The sequence below is a fragment of the Apus apus genome, chromosome 6 (assembly GCF_020740795.1).
Source record: "Apus apus isolate bApuApu2 chromosome 6, bApuApu2.pri.cur, whole genome shotgun sequence".
Taxonomy (NCBI): domain Eukaryota; kingdom Metazoa; phylum Chordata; class Aves; order Apodiformes; family Apodidae; genus Apus; species Apus apus.
The window spans coordinates 349,595-366,944 of NC_067287.1; the positions used below are offsets into that span (position 1 = coordinate 349,595).

General features: G+C 42.3%; 1 protein-coding gene across 5 annotated transcripts in view; it reads right to left on the reverse strand.

Annotated features, from left to right (window-relative positions):
- Nucleotides 1–17,350, reverse strand: part of PKP4 (plakophilin 4) — an 82,183-nt gene that overhangs the window by 25,103 nt on the left and 39,730 nt on the right. For 4 of the 5 annotated variants that reach the window (XM_051623436.1, XM_051623438.1, XM_051623433.1 and 1 more), the window contains exons 4-7: nt 7,476–7,510; nt 3,865–3,996; nt 3,523–3,713; nt 1,013–1,472 (exon numbers count right to left, since the gene is read on the reverse strand). In XM_051623436.1, coding sequence (XP_051479396.1) covers nt 1,013–1,472; nt 3,523–3,713; nt 3,865–3,996; nt 7,476–7,510 — 818 coding nt within the window. The remainder of the gene's footprint in view (nt 1–1,012; nt 1,473–3,522; nt 3,714–3,864; nt 3,997–7,475; nt 7,511–17,350) is intronic. The other variant, XM_051623434.1, reaches the window with a different exon arrangement.

Here is a 17,350-nt window from a genome sequence, read left to right on the forward strand (position 1 = left end):
AGCCAAGATTTAAGCATGTGGAAACAAGTCTTTATAAAGGTTTAAATAGCCCATGATGTGTGTGTATATATATTGCTATGCTGCAACTGTATGAGAGCCTCTTTTTTCCACCTTGCCTTTCAGCTGTCCCTCTGGAGTTCCTTTGAATTTATCCACCTCGTTTAACCTAAGTTCCTCAGCAGTGGGCCTCCTGCAGCACTCCTGCAGAGCCATATCCAAGCACACCTCGGGCAGAGCTGCTGAGCAGCTCATCAGTAACAGCTCTGTGAACAGCACTGCACAACTCTGGGCTCCCTCCCCCTTGTGAAGGTTTCCCCTTTACCTGCTTCATGGAAACTTCACTCTCATTGCCTGGACGTTCTTACTGTGCATTCCAGTCTGTTTCTGCATTTCTATAACCAGCACCAACACATCTTTCCCTTTGCTGTTTTGCCAAGTGAATCAGCAAGCAAACTCCTGTTAAGTTCACTGTTGCTATCCTTATCAGGAGGTCAGTGGTACAGTCCTAATCCCGCATTGCTTCTTTTTCATCCCTGGAACATGTTTTGACCTCTAGCACCACCCCTCCTATTGACTACCCAGCGTATGCTTTGCTTCCTGGTACTGGTGGTGTACTAACTAGCTACTCTCCACTAACCTATTTTTAATGCTTTCATTAAAAGTGGAAAAATAGTTGGAATTCAGTTAATTCTGAGAGTTCTTCACCATTTCCTACTTGAGTTTTGTCAGCATCTGTGCTGCTCTTAGAACTGAGGGTACACAGAGAGCCTTTGCAAGTAGCAGGATGCATCACCCACAGGAAAAGCTCTTCTGCACTCATCAGCTTCTCCCCTACCCCTACTCTTGGAAGATCCTTCAGGAAGCACTTCAGAACGGCTGTGTCTCAGTACTCCTCTCACCTCCACGCTTCTGTAGCGCCTGTTGCCCTGTCACACACGCTCCTAACACGACCTGCTTCTGCAGCTGCGGGTCTGCACCAGGGTTGGAGCTGTCTCTTTACCTTTTTACTAACCTGTGAGGCTGTCTGGGCGTGGAGGGACCATCCTCTCATAGATATCATACTGCTGTCCATACTGCTCGATATCATGGAGAGTTCTTTGCAGGGTTGCTCCCAGGTGCTGTGGGACCGCAGTCATGCCGGAACGCTTCGGGGAAGAGGAGCCCAGCTGCGTTTGGGATGGAGAAGCCACTCGGGCTTGCACCTCGCTCAGGGCCAGAGGGGAGCCGAGGCGGGGGCCGGGCTGGTACTGCGCGGGGCCGGCGGCGGCGCGGGGGTTGCGGGGCGCGGCGGGGCGCGGGGCGGGCAGGGTGCTGCTGCCCGCGGGGGAGCCCTGCCCGCTGCCCTGCGGGGCGCGCAGCGAGCCGCGCGACGGGGACGCGCCCGAGCTGACCGCGTAGGAGGGAGACTGCGCCCTGGATGGCACCGAGCTGACACGTCGCATGACGCGGTGGGTCGCCACGGTGGCCGGAGGCTGTCAAAGGCAAGAGTGCTGGTTAGTTTGGTCGCTGAGGCCAGGGAGGGGCTGCTTTGCTCCTGCAGGGCAGAGGATTCAAGGAGGCATGCACACAGCTCAACAGGGTGGAAGGGCAGCTGGAGAGCAGCTCTCCCCCATACGTAATTCCTTCAAGCTTTCCTGTGAAGGGACTTTTTTTCTAACCAGTATTTCTTAATACATTAAAATGACAATTTAACATTAAAAATCATCCCACCCCCATTCTTTTCAACTTTCAAGATTAATATGCACCTGTGCTTTCTCTCCTCACTACTCGACCACTTTGGAAATCCAGGAACAGTGATGCAACGAGTCCCTGTATAAACTAATCAAGTTTTGCCCATTACTGTCTTGCTATCATTGTGGTTAATGAAAAATCATAGAATCATTGAAACATCCTGACTGGAAAAGACCTCGAAGATCATCAAGTCCAACCATAACCTAAATCCCCCAACCATAACCTGACTTACCCATTCAGTGCTTAAATCATGTCCCTAAGCACCACATCTACATTTCTTTTAAACACTTTCAGGGATGGTGACTCCACCACCTCCCTGGGCAGAGTGTCCAACCACTCTTTCAGTAAAGAAATTCTTTCTAATGCCCAGCCTAAACCTCCCCTGGAGCAGATTCAGGCCATTAAAAAAGGAGGGGGAAAAGCCGGAAACTGTATAAGGAACAAGCACACAAATACCATCTTCTTTTAAGCACTGTGTTTACATACAGGCCAAATTCTAGGAGGTTTTCCCCAGTATCCCCAATTTTAAGAGAGTGATACTTCCTTGCTATTTCTTAGCAGTGTACCCTGCAGTCAGGAGTCCTCAGAAGTTCTACTGAATTTCAGCTGCAGGGAATGACCCAGATCACAGGCATGCTGACTTCAGCAAGCAAGTCTAGGACTGCTGCAAGCCACTGCTGCTTTTAACCAGTGAAGGTGTTAGAATAATTTGGTAACATTAAGTCAAGCCTATAGAAAGGTGGGTCCAGCTATACAACTACTGTCTCACAGTCAGTCGCCTCACAATTGCAGGCCTTGGTTCTCAGAGGGGACTTCAATCATCCTGATATCTGCTGGGAAGGCCAAACAGCCTGGCCTGTGCAGGCCAGGAGGTTCCTCCAGTGTATATTGATGGTAACTTTTTGTGTCAGGTGGTGGAAGAGCCAACAAGGAGAGGTGTTCTGCTGGACCTTGTTCTGATGAACTAAGAGGGGATTGGTGAAAAACATTAAGACTGGGGGCAGCCTTGGCTGTAGTGACCATGAGATGGACTACAGGATCAAATGCAGTAGGTAGGGAGCATCTGGCATGGTCACAACCCTGGACTTCAGAAGGGCTAACTTTAACTTCAAGGAACTGCTTGCTGAAATCCAAATAGACAGGGTACCAGAAGGTAGAACGGCTCAGGAGAGTTGGTTAATATTTAAGCACTGTTTCCTCCGAGCTCAAGATTGGAGCATCCCAAAGAGTAAGAAATCGAGTAAGAGAGCCAGGAGACCTGCATGGTTAATCAGGGAGACACTGAACAAAGTCAAGTGTAAGAAAGAAGTTTATAAGTCATGGAAGAAGGGGCTGACCAGTTGGGAGGAATACAAGAATGTTGCCAGAAGATGTAGGGATGCAACAAGGCAAGCTAAGGCCTCCTTAGAATTAAACCTGGCAAGGGAGGTCATAAATGCTTATAATATCTCCAGGGGGCGTCAGGAGGATGGGTCCACTCTCTTTTCAGCAGTGTGCAATGAGAGGACAGGGGCAATGGGCACAAGCTGGAGCACAGGAGGGTCAAGCTAAATATACAGAAAAACATCTTTACTGTGAGGCTAACAGAGCACTGGGACAGGCTGCCCAGAGAGGCTGTGGAGTCTCCTCTGGTGACATCCCAAAGCCATCTGGACACATTCCTGTAGGTGACCCTGCTCTGTCAGGGGTTGGACTAGAGGATCTTCAGAAGTCCCTTCCAGCCCTGGTGACTCTGTGACTGTGCCACAGATCATCTACAGATAGAGATGAAGTCTACTGTTTTGAGCATACCTGGACTGATGTCTGCCCCTCGGCTCGTGAGCTCCTCACCAAATGGTTATTAGAGTTTCCAACCAGGGAATGCTGCTGTCTGCTTTCTGACTTGCTCAAGTTTTGGCTGTTATGGAAACTGCTTACTTCCTGGTAACCACTGTCAGAATAAGAATTCATTTGTGTTGAACTTCTTGAGTTGCCAACGGATCCTGTAGATATGAAGCCAGTGTAAGAATAAAACCATCAAACAACTTCACAAAATATTATATAACTTTGTTATTTGTTGCATTCATAATTGCATTACATTTTTACATGCCAATACAAAAATATATTCTAATATTTAAAATGCATACAACAGACCCTCACTTTCATGGAGAGATGTCTGCTCTGGTGAGTAGAGATTCCCTTGTTCTGGTTCTGTCCTAATGTTATAGGCATTGGTATGAACACTCTCTGACACTTGGGGTTTGTTTACACCAGTGGGCGGAGGATCTGAAAGAATAAATCAGTTAGATAAATCCAATGTTTCATATTTAACTTTTCCTGCAAACTTAATCATCACAGTTTTCTCACACATGCTAACAAAGAACTTACTTTCAACATCAGCAGTCCACTAGCAGACAGGTATCATCTACCAAACTAAATGAAAAGAACATTAATACTAATATCCAAGAATCTTGTTTCCTGTGGCTTTGATGTAGTTCTACAATTCTAATTTGTCAAACATACATTCCAACCGATTTTAAGGGAAAATGTAATGGATTACCTAGCAAGTCTACCGGGCAGAGTAGAGACATTGTGCAACTGTGCTGTAGTGCACAGAGGACAGCTATCACTTGTCTTAAAGTTCTGTATCTCAAGAGCTTCTTCAGTAAAAGGCTGAGGTGAATTTCATCTCTGCTTGTGGACCATCAACACAAATTGCTGCAAATTTTATACAACTTTTACTTCATATATTACTATCCAAATGTTGACTTTTTAACAACACTTAAGCTAACTTCACTTCTAAGAATACTAGCTGAACTTTAAGGACAGCAAAATAAAGTGCTATCATACAAATAGAAAGCATGTTTGAACATGCTACAAATACCAGACTTAAAAGAAAAACCTAAAAAATCAATACAACTTAGAAATTACTGTCAGTAAGCACAGTTATTTATCAGTAGTACATTTCTAGGTCAAAACCATCTAGTAAAATTTGATACTAATTAATTTACTATAATAGGAGTATAATGACCAAATTTAATTAGGATTTAATAAGAAGTGTTACTACACTTCCATTGATTTAATCACCAGTATGCCTAGAAATGACACAGAGAACCAAGACTGAAACATCTCACTTCCCCAGCTCCTGTTACACTCCCTCAGTAACAGATGGTAACAGACATTGGTGGGTATTACGTGTTCTTTGGAGTAAAATACTTGTGGGGACTGGGACATGTAGATTATGTTCAACTTCAATATTTTAATCTTCACTCTTTTTTGCTTAAATAATACAACAGCCTGTCATTTCAGTTACTCGATCTTACATGATACTAAATCAATGTCAAACTGACAGATAATCAGTTTTGGGAGAAACGCGTGAGAAGAATAAAGTTGCATTGTGCAGTGCCATGCAGCTGTTCCTCAGACAGAGGTCTGAACCAAAGCCTCCCTTCCTGCACTGATCTGCCACCAAGCAAAGGCTTTCACAGTGCTAAAAAATAAGATTGTTTAGGCTCTCTAACAAAGGCAAGAATGCACAACAAAATTCATTGTTGTCTTTCCTTCTGCTACTATAAATCATGAGGAGAGTGCCCTGAATAAAATAATAGCCTTTTTATAAATGCCTGCTGATCTAATATTCTATTTATAAGCATCTGCAAAACATAATTTCTTATTTCTGTTAAAAATTCTGTATAATTCTACAGATGCAAAAGCAATCACAGCTGGAGTCATATCACATCACCTGCTGATGTTTTTTGGTATTACCTATTATCTGCACTCAGGAAACAAAGGTGATGTAAGGGAGTGTTTCCATCCATCTTCAGTATTTTTCAGATTGCAGTTGGTAAAGCACTGTCCAGCGACAGTTGTTCAAAACAAAGCTCAAGTGAAGCTCTAAGTACTATCTACAATCATGCTATAATCACATCATAACTGTAAACATCAAATGAAATGTATATCAGAAAATTCTATGCAAAGAATGTGTTGTTTTCAAACTTGCCCACTTCTGAGCTTTTACTCCAGAAAAGCCTTCTTTGGATGTACAGAGATGTGACAAGTACACATCCAGATGTGCATTAATGCACACAGCATTTACACTGAAACATGATTTTTTGCCCTTAAGTGACTTCTAAGCAGGGATGTGCAGAGGAGATTTCTAAAGGAAAGAAACAAATGGGAGGAGAGAATTAAAGGATAAAATAAAAATACGAGCTGGATAGATGAAAAAAGAGATGAACTAACAGAAAGTCAAGGAGGAAAAACAAACAATAGACAATGTTATAGGAAAACCAAAGGAAATAAAAAAATGAAATGCAATTGGATGAGATGAATCAGTAAACAATGACTGAGGTCTGCTGGAAGATATCTTTAGCAGTTATGAACATTATCTAACCAGGGGAAATAACGTGATCTAAAAAATAAATAAATAGATTAAAAATTCCCATTGACAGAAAAGTAAAAGTAGGTTCTCAATTACTTGAAAAAAACTAATTTTACTTCTGTTCAAAAATATTGCTAAAAGAATACCTGAAAAGCACCACTATGACTAGCAAAACTGAAATGCCAAGACAAGTAGGCTGTTGAGAATATTAGATTTAAACAAAAGGAAATAAGCTCATGGGTGCCTAATCTCAGCTAAGGAGAGACTATGGAGGCAGCTGGAATCCAGGTAGGTACAATTATACTCAAGCTCAAGAGCATGATCTCTAGATAAAATACATTTTAAAAAGAAACCAAACAAACGGAAGAGAGAAGGGGAAGTAGATAGTTTGAGAGACTTATTAACTAAAATAGTCATAATTATGTATATGCTCGAGTGGAAAAGCAGGTAACTATGACATGCTATTCTTTGTACAGCAGAAACTGGGTAGCTCTTAAAACTGCCTGCATCCTTATATAAAGATATTAACACCATGCAGAACTTGGCTAATGAAACTTTTCACAAGCCACCTAAAGTGCTGATGGCATTTTGGTTACATCAGACCAGTCTTGCTTAACACGACATCCTGCCAGGAGCACAGGATTGAAGCAGACCAACTCAACCCTGTGCAAAAAGCAACTTGCAGGGCATCAAGGTCCCACCACTGCTCAGAAGATGGACTCTTCAGTATTAAATATTTTAACTGATGAAAAAATCCTAACTAGCTAAATGCTCTGATCTGTGAAGGACAGATGGGATTATTTCAGCAGACACCTGAACGCCTTTTTTAAGATGCAGTCCTATCCATTACACCAATATTCTCAAGAGTGGATGTAGAGGTGCTAGAAGACAAATGTTTCTTGTTTTGGAAAGAAAGTTCAAGCAACCTGAGAAACAAAAATAGAAAAACTACTCTCCAAAAAACCTTCACTTGCTGAAGATTTTCTCAGTTAAGTAAGAATATCTGTAAAAAGACAATCAGTTTTGAGCTTGCAACAAGCAGTATTTTTGCACAATCCTTACCTGCTGAGGGGAAGGGGACCCAATGCCCAAGACTTTTGTTAGGGTCACATCTCACACAAAAATGCAAAGGCACAAAAAGGTACAAGAATAGTAGCTGCAACTACCTCTAAGCTAAAAAAACCTTGTACAGTAACAGAGGAACACACAAATCTCTTCATATGTGAGAAAGAAGATATTCATGTTATCTTTTAGAAGAGATACTTGTAACAGACACATCCATGGCATTGCTGCTAATGTTCAGTTCACTTCAAAAGCAGCAGTGAACGCCAAGGAAAGAAAGTTTATTGTGCATAAAGCAAAATGTACACGTAAGAGATAATACCTGATGATCTCCAAGGAAATGACTTCTCAGTAGAGCTGCAGAAAGAAAAAAATAATAATAAAAATGAAGCAGGTGGCTAGTCTGGATTTATTTTTCTTTTAACCAAAGCATACAAAACTGCACAAAAAAATAAAACTAACAAAAAAATCAACAGGAAACTTTTCAATAGCCCATGTAAATAACATCTTGCAGCACCTGACAACTAAAGTGTTGGGCATTGATTTTGATTTGTATTTCACAGTGGATCTGCCCTGGAACCTGCCCAGCAGTGACCTCTGAGTCGGGACAGGCTGCACAGTGACCTGCACACCACCTCCTGCTTCAGGTGCCAGGAGGGAAATCCAGTGTTCCTAGCCACAGGAATGTGACCAGCAGTGAACAAACCCCTTCAGTGACAGCAGCATTCACTGCTCATGGCAGGGGGCACAAAGGCAGTTTGCAAATCACAATTCCAGAGCATTTTGCTTCTAGGTGTAAAGCAGTTTGGAAAAAAAAAATGAGAACAAACAGACCTACATTTTTTACTGTTCTTTCATTTTCAGTTTTCTGGAGAGAATTCTGATCTTTTGCCTATGATGAGAAGTCAAAACCATTTGACGTACCAGAACATGTACACCTCCAAGTGTAAACAGATTACAGAATTCAAATTGTCAAGGTTAGAGATGCCTTAAAAAACAACTATTTCACAAGATCACGCAGGTGTTTAATACCCATGTAAATCTCTACTTCTCTTGGATTTTTCCAATAATTATTTTATATCAAAACTATCTTAACCATTTTGTTTCTTCTAAAAAGCAGTGTTATTTCATGTACTGATGCACAACTACCTTTGCAGACAAATGCAAAATTAATCTGTGTATTAGTAAAATTAGATATGTTTTTCCATAAAAATGTGTAGAGTGTTTCCTCACTCTACATATGAGTTATCAAACTTTGTATATTAAATTACTTTTGCAATTACACTCTTCACCTCTTACTTTTTTCCTCAGGCTTTCTGGAAACTCAGGTCCTTATAACGAGGTGACATCATTCTGTGCTAAGCACACAGAAATATTTTGGTTTGACATACACAAGATTACAAAACCCCCAAACACATTTCTACCCAACACATCTGGCTAACTGAACTTTCTTCACCTGTACAGGACTCATGAAGGATAAAGGTTGCTCTCACTGTGGGTCCTAAGTAGAAAGCTACTTCATGAACAATTAAACTGGTTAAGAATTTAACTCCATTCTTATTAAATTATGTTTCCGAAAGTCCAGCATCCACTACCTACTGAATTCATCATCCAATTTTGTCACCTTACAGATCAAAAGTTACCAAGTCTTTCAGCTTAGTAAGTCTAATGCATTTTATTCCACTGTTTGAAAGCCAGTGGAAGTTGGGTCAAATACTTACTACCACTGAGAAGCTGCTACCAGTAACCAGTCATTATGCTGTCTCTTCCTGGTACTAAATACCATATATCTGAAGAGAGCCCGTAAGTGGTGCCTTGCACTTCCAAACCCACCTAATTTTAATCCACTATTATCCTAGAAAAAGAGTTAGGTAAGTAGGGTAGACATACAGGCATTATCTTTTTGTTTCAGAACAGCTGGGTATGATGCATATAGTTTTTCAATGAAAGAAGTTAGAGATAAATACTATTACAGTATAGCAGCTATTTTTAAATGCTATGGAAGGAAAGCAGCAATAAAATATCAGACATATGGTCATGTATGTGAAAAGAGTTTTCTCTGCCCTTCTCAATCTGTTTGCAAGAGCACAAAGAGCAAGTGAAATAAAAACATTGCTCTTCACTAAATGCACCGAAAGTACTGAAAACTGAAACACTAATTTTTTAGCCAGTAACACAAATACTTGGTAACTGAAGATGGAGCATCCATACAAACTCTGCTGAAATCAATCTGTTCACTTTTTTTTTTTTTGATCCTTTGTATATTTTTTTTCTTGATCCTTTGCATTTTGTTTTCCTCAGCTGTATTTCCAAAATATTTGGGGTTTTTTTTTGTTATAGTTTGGGTTTGTTGTTTCATTGGTTTTTGTCCCTTTCTTAATTTCACACCTTTTCTTTGCCATCTCACAGCTTTAGTTCAAAGCTGATGGCACAAAATTGAGCCAGCTGCCAATCTGGGAAAATACAATAATCTGATAAATGGGAAAGGTTTTGTATGACATCATTCAGAGAGAAAACATGCCAAGTATCACTAGTACCATTTCGCACTCTTCAAGCAGTAGCTCTCAGACAACACTTCCCAGCATTGGATTTCCAAGTTGGAAAAGGTGAACATCGGCCTCAGTCGAATGCTGATGACAGCTGAAGGACCTGGCCATACTGCCCAGGCAGGTTTCTGACCACCTCTGTGTGGGACAGCAGGGCTACAGAACCATACTGAAATTTAGGAAAAGCACAGAACTCTAATTTTTGCTAGGATGTCTTAAGCAGTAAGCTGGTTGTCAAAAATTATATAGACACAACTGTGATCTTCAGTTTCTAGGCTGGACAGTTACCTTAAATTCCTGGTGCTAGATACATCTTTTGCAGGTACTGTATGACATGAAACAGTTTCAGCCTATTACCTCAGCTTGTATTCTGTAAGATGAACCGTATTCCTCAATTAACAGCACCTTCTGAGAGAAAAGTTGTGATTTCCATTGCCTATCTTAACTGCTTGAATATACTGCTGTTGTAATAAAAAAGCAACAGCTGAAAATATGAAGTATCATTTATAAAATATTTCTAAAATGGTGAAAAGCTGTAAAAAGCCAAATACATAATTCTGTTGAAAATGTATGTACTTCACACATATTTATTTAGTATTTTAGTTTAGTGCTTGGCTAGGCTTTCATTATTGGAATACATCTGTTCTGTCAGGCACCCAGCACCAGGTGGTTCATCTCAGGGCCTCGTGCTTGTGCTCAGGAAGAGCTGCCAGCCAAAACCTATGTGCCTGGTATGGCTGAATGGCATGTTTTACTTGTCCTTTGTCTCCCATTTTAAACATCTACATCAAGAACACATTTACAAATACATGCAGTATGAGGGCTTAAAGATTTGTATAACTCTAAATTCTCTGTATAGAGTTTTTTCTAATAAAACAATGCACATTAAACTCCATAAACTTGTAACATACATTACAAGCAAGTAGCAACCACCAAAATCAGTGTAACGAGATTTGTATTTTCACTTTTCTTGTTGATACAGGTTAGCAGAAGTTTTAACAAATATTTTCACTAAATGAGGTAATTTTCAGTCTTCAGCTTTCCTAATAGGTATCTTCTTGACTTCACTAATACCCCTAGCCCCTGTGACCACTCTGCTGGACACTGCACAAAGTACCACAGCTATCTGATGTCCCACTCACCAAAACTAAGCAGTTCTATCACCAAGAGCAAACAGTCCCAACGACTCAATAGACATTTCCAGCTGACACAGGCAAGCACCAGTGCTCTGGGTGTGGATTGATAAAGCTGTGTCTGGAACACTGCACCCCAAAGTAGGATGCTGTTTGAAAGCCAAGGCTGAGAAGGGGTTGAGACTCCCAAGCTCCTCAGCAGTAGAGGCAGCCACAGAGACCCCTGGGCACGGGGACAGACCATGCCCTCTGGTGCCAGGCTCATTAACTCTGGACAGCAGGAACCGCCCATCACCAGCCTCTTCATACCAGCACCACTAAGCAGGAGTTCACAAAGCAGGTCTCTAGCATGTTTGACTATCTCCAGGAAGCATCAAAACTCCTCCAAGTATCATTTTAGCTAAAAGATGCACCAGGGTAACCACCATGCCCCCCACTGCCCTTTCGGTACTTGCAGGCTTTTTCAGAGGGGGACAGGTGCCACTTCATCCATCACAGCTGTCCACTGGAGACTTCAGCTCATCCTGCATGAGCAGTCGAACTAACTCAGCTGACAGTTACTGCACCTCCATTGGTAGGCTGCAGGAGATGTACATTCACAGCAGAAATAACTCCTATTTTGTAGCCCAGTCTCCAATTGGGTAAGATAAGAATTATCTACAGTATTAAATTATCACTCAATATTAAATCATCACTCTTCGATCTGTCACCAGAGCAACTCATCAGCAATTCACTTTCTTTTGTTATTGGTTCTTTTTGTTGTTTTTTTTTTTTTTTTTTCTGTGGGGTTTTTTTGTGTGTGTATATATATATATATATATACACACAACAGCAAATTGCATCAAAACCCCTTAGTTCATCAGTTGTACTGGCTTTCAAAAGCTTTGATGGAATTTCAAAACGACTTACAGCCTGGGCAAACAGAAAACAAAAATATCAATATTGGAACTATAACAAGAAACGTTGCAAGTTTCACTCACATTTTATGTAGAGAAGCAAAAAATAAGCATTTCTCTATTTCTGTGGACTCAAGACAAATGGCAGCACAGCCTGTAATTTTACAAGAACATTTGGTGCTGCTGGAGTGCCAGAGCTGAAGCACCAAAGCAAAAAGACCCAGCACTCAGCATCTGAGACTTGGAATCATGTCTTCTGTATCTCAAGGTTAAGTGCCATTGATCACCACCGAACACAAACATCTTAAGTACCCTCATGAAATGATGCATTGACTGGAAACACAGCGACTCTTCAGGTCCTAAAAGTTAGAACTGGGGACCCTATAATGCTTCCTGAAGTAATTTGGTGAAACCACAACCTAGAAAATCTGCAGCACACGTTGCACACCCAACACAAGTTGTACGTCCAGCTTAACCACTCACAAAACAACCTGTATGATTCTTCCAGTATTTACATTCCCAGGACTGCCTGAAGACCTGAAGTGAACAAGTAACAAGCTGTACAAACCAGAAGAGAACACATCAATGGAAACTTCTATTTAAAAAAGGCAAACCCGAACTGAGCTGTGAAGAAAACATTAAAAAAACCCCAAGAATCTGCTGATGTTATATAGACCAGAGGCTCTAGTCTTATTTTTTATGCTCCCTGTCTTTTTTTTTTCCTTCCTACTAAGGAGTTAACAGAAATGAAAGATAAGATAAATAAGTTCATTAGCTAAGACAATTCTACAATAAGGACATTTCAAAGTTCAATCAAATAGTCAAGATGGAGGAAGAGACACTCAATGAGACTGTTTCAAAAACACAGGAGAACAAACCTAACACAGTCTACCCTCAAGTTCTAAAATTAAAGTCACAAGATATCATAACTGTCTAAAATCATCAGAGAATCACAGAATGGTTTGAATTGGAAGGGACCTTAAAGATCACCTAGTTCCACCCCCCTGCATGGGCAGGGACACCTCCCACCAGCCCAGGTTGCTCCAAGCCCCATCCAACCTGCCCTTCAACACTGCCAGGGATGGGGCAGCCACAGCTTCTCTGGGCAACCTGGGCCAGGGTCTCCCCACCCTCACAGCCCAGAACTTCTCCCTCACATCTCATCTCCAGCTCCCTCTGCCAGCTGGAAACCCTTCCCCCTGCTCCCACCCCTCCCTGCCCTTGTCCCAAGCCCCTCCCCAGCTTTCCTGGAGCCCCTTCAGGCACTGGAAGGTGCTCTAAGGTCTCCCTGGAGCTTTCTCTTCTCCAGGCTGAACACCCCAACTCTCCCAGCCTGTCTCCAGAGCAGAGCTGCTCCAGCCCTTGGATCATCTCCATGGCCTCCTCTGGACTTTCTCCACGAGCTCTATGTCCTTCTTATGTTGGGGGCTCCAGAATTGGACACAGTGCTTCAGGTGGGGTCTAAGAGAGCCAAGTAAAGGTTTTTTTTGTTTTGGTTTATTTTTTTTTGTTTGGTTTGGTTTGTTTGCTTGCTTTTGGATTTTGTGTTTGTTTTTGGCTTTTTTGTTGTTTGTTTGTTGTTGGTTTTTTTTTGGTGTGGGTTTTTTTGCCTTCTCCCCCCAAAGAACTGAGACTTATTTTGTCAGGAGGAATGCAATTAATAAAAACAATTACACACATCCTCATCAGCTAGAGCAGGCTCAAAGGCACAGAGGGGCTAGCAGCATGGACAGGGCAGTGTCAGCACCCTGGGCTGGGACACCCCAGGGAAAGATGATCCCTGGGCAGCTGGGCTGGGGCAGAGGGACAACAACTGGAGAGCACAGAGGGCCTGGGGTGATGCTGGGCACAAGGGCTGGGGAGAACCCCCACTGTCCCCCCCAAACAAGCCCCATTAACCTGCACACAAGACGGATGAAGGGGTGGGGGCATGGGGTGGCTGGGGTTGTGACACCTCAACCCTAGGGCTCCCCCCCCCAGCTCCTCCTGGCTGCCCCAGGGACTCCTAAATATAATAAACATCCTCATATGTAACTATTTGTAACATATAGAACAAATTCTACAGCTATATTAATGAAGGCTTATAATGCACTAAGTAAGAACTGTAACGCCTGAGACCTCCAAAGCATGGACCAATGTCTAACAAAAGGAGACTCCTTCAATCCACAAGGAGATGGTGCTTCCTCTCAGTGTTTAGCACCAGCAGCTGCCAGGTGACCTGAGGACTTCTATTTTATCCAGCATGCCAAGTAGTTCCTAGCAAGCTACTAATGAAGGAATTAATCTTTATTTCTTCTAAATGGTTAGGATAAGCAGACTGCTAATATCTGTGTCCAAAATATCCTTCCAACAGTTCCATTATGATCAGCTGAGATCCTTACATAAAAATTATTCATTACTTAGTTAAATTCCATCAAATACATTTTAGCCTTGTTTTTATTGTATGCTGAGGCTCTGCAAAGAAAATTAAGTATATCTTAGTTTCAGATTTAATGCAGCCCTTTGATTTGTTTTCAAATTTCTATAAGTGTAATATTTGTGTAAATAAATTAATTGGTTAAATTACTGTGACTCCTCCCCTCTTCCTGCCCCAGAAGCACATGCTGATTCTGAAGGTAATTTTGATAGAGCTTATAAACTGCTGTGAAAGTTTGGTGACACCATCTACTGCAACACACGCAGACAATTTCAAATGCAGCTTTTGGAAACACTGAAATATTTGATACATCACAGGAACAAAACGAAACACGTTTGTGAGAGGATAATTACATCAGCTCACTGTGAACAGTCCTGTCGGGACAAACCTGCTGCTGCTTGCCACGGAATGCCCTGGCGTGTCAGGGCCCCTCCCCTGGAACTGCAGCCTCCAGCTGAGCACCACAGCCTGCTGCCTGCCAAGCAAAACTACTTGCTCTGTTTACACTCCTTATCAGCACGCTCCCATTTCACCAGAAATGAACGTGTGCCCATGAAATGCAACGCATGCTCCCCTCAGCTGAATTAATTGTCAGGGTGCAGCACTTCACTGACTGGCTTTGGAACCAAGTGCAGGCTGCACTGCAGCTGGCACTGGGCATGGCTGAGAAATGAGCCAGCCTGCTGGCCATGAAATACCCTCAGTTTTACAAAACTCAGAACACTTAGGTAGGCACATCATTACTCAAACTGACTGTTCAGTACCTGCAGTGTTAAGTTTTTAGTATTTACTGTGCTGCCAAAAGGGCTTGCATTCACATCACGTTCTGATGGAGCCCAGTGTGCCACTGAAGTACTTCTGTTAAAGTGTTAGTGACAAGCTGCTACGATAACCACAGCATTTCTCAATTTAATTAGCAAGTATGTGCCTTTTGAATTCCAATACCACTTGGGTTTCCTGGGCGCCACACAGCAGATAACCGGCAAAAAGAAGCAGTTGACTGTGAGAGTCATCCAGCCAACTCCCACCCCAGTGGTTGGGCAGCGTGCTTCATGAAGCGAGCCTGAGAACTGACCCTTGCTACGCTTTGGTATCTACCTGCATCAGCACATCTGGCAGCCCAGAACTGAACCAGTAACCACTAACCAGTAATGACAGATGGAAGGTCAGTGGCAAAGCTGCCTGTGTTTGTAGGGGAGGCTGAACAGCCCAGTGGCTTCTCCACAGAAACCCATGCGTGTTAGAGCATGAAACAAAAGTAAGAGGATGCGACTGAAAGTCTGCATTGTTCGTGCCATGCTATCGCCTCTGATGGTGGAGTGTATAACATGGGTAAAATATTTACTACTTCATGTAACACTAACCATGTATCATATCAGGTTCATCCTTAAGAGGCTTGCAAGTGCACAGGATGCCATGCAGCATCTTAGAAGTGCTGAGCACAATACCCACTTATAAAAACAGCTATGAGAAGTAATAATTTTAACAGTCGAGTAACCTACAAGAACACAAAAATCAAACCATATTGAAATAAGGGTTGCCACTGAGGTAGTGCTTTCTTCTCCACCCATTACACTGCAGTCACTTGGGACCTGCAGATCTGCTCTTCTCATTTCACACTCCTCTTGAGAGCAAAACAGCCAACTGCTCCTGTCTGCAGCTTCCATTTACAGTACAGTTGTCATGCAGGTGTCTACCTTCTGGCTGCAGTAACAGCATGGACCATGTTTCTCAAAGAGCAGCCTTCCTCTGGCTCTGGCTCACGTAGGTGACAGTATGATCCCTGGTGCCTACCTCCAGATGGTACATCCAGGTATATGTCTACACAGCCTGCACTCCATACTTTGCCAGAGGGCCAAGAAGACCGACTGAGAAGCTGACTGTGCTGCTGCAGTTGAGGCTGGTGGAAGGCACTGACTTTGCATTTCCCCTTCCCTCAAGCTGTCACTGGTGCCCCAGGGTGAGCTGGCTCAGGAGGACTTGACTTGAAGGCCAAGCTGCAGCCACCAAGGCCGGCATGTGCTGCTGCTGGAACACCTGTGACCTCACGTCTGCAGCTCCACCAGCTTGCAGGAGTCCCGTGTAGAAGTGGGTAAATCAGAGGCACTGCTATGACCACTGAGGTCAACAAAACCTCCAGCTGGACCTCTGAAATGAAATGCTCCCAAACGTTTTCACCACATTAAAGGAGATTAAAGCACTATCTTTGAAAAGAAGCATTGTTGAATTCCTCAAGAGACTGAAGTCTTGAACAAAGGATAAAAATAAGAAGGCGTTTGCACCTTATGCCTTAGTTCTGCTTGCTTTTTGAGTTTTTGTCATTGCTTTGTTTTTTTAATGTAACTCTATCAGACAATTCTTACATCTGGCCAGGAGAAACATCATCTTGCTCTCTAAATAATTCACTTGGTGTTTCCGGGAGCAGGCTGTTAGCTGCCCTGACCAATCTCTCAACACAGCATTCAGCTCCCCAGCCTTCTCTCTGTGCCCTCTCTGTGGTTATTTAATATCTTGTCAGCCTTAGTGCAACATTTACACCCTAGTTTGCAGAAACATAGGGGCTTCTTATGGCTTTAAGTCATGCTGCTATATTTGTGTCTGCTGTGATACTGCTCCACAAGATTGTTTTACCTTGATTCTTTCAACAGTTCTTTTAACCACACTAGAAGCAACTGGTTGTGAAAAAATGAAAGCATCCAGTTCAAACAGAGATTCATTTATTTTTCAGCTTCTCACATATCTCTCAGAAGGGATATCCACATTAAAGAATAAATTAAAAAATCTAATCAAGGACCCACACACCTTAGAACATACTGTCTAAACCAAGTTTTAGTCCATGTTCCTCACTAAAAAAATGAAACATAGCATCATTTCCATCTATCCAGAACCAGACTCAGCTGGAACAAGAAATTTTAGAAAAATAAAGAACAGTGGTCAGAGTACAGAGGTGTCTGTAAGAACTAAGAATCAAACTAGGCTTTTACTTTAAATGTGTAAAAAATTTCATTGGTAACTATGGAAAAATTATGGCCCAGAAAGGAAGAGTTTGAAGAGTTTATCTAGATTCATAAACGTACTCATACTACAATATCCTACCAACCAACCTATGTGCTAGTATTTTCTCATCTTGGCAAACGACAGTATCTGATAGAAGCACAGGATCTAACTTACTGTGCGCAGGGACTGGTAATTGTACATTATTTCAA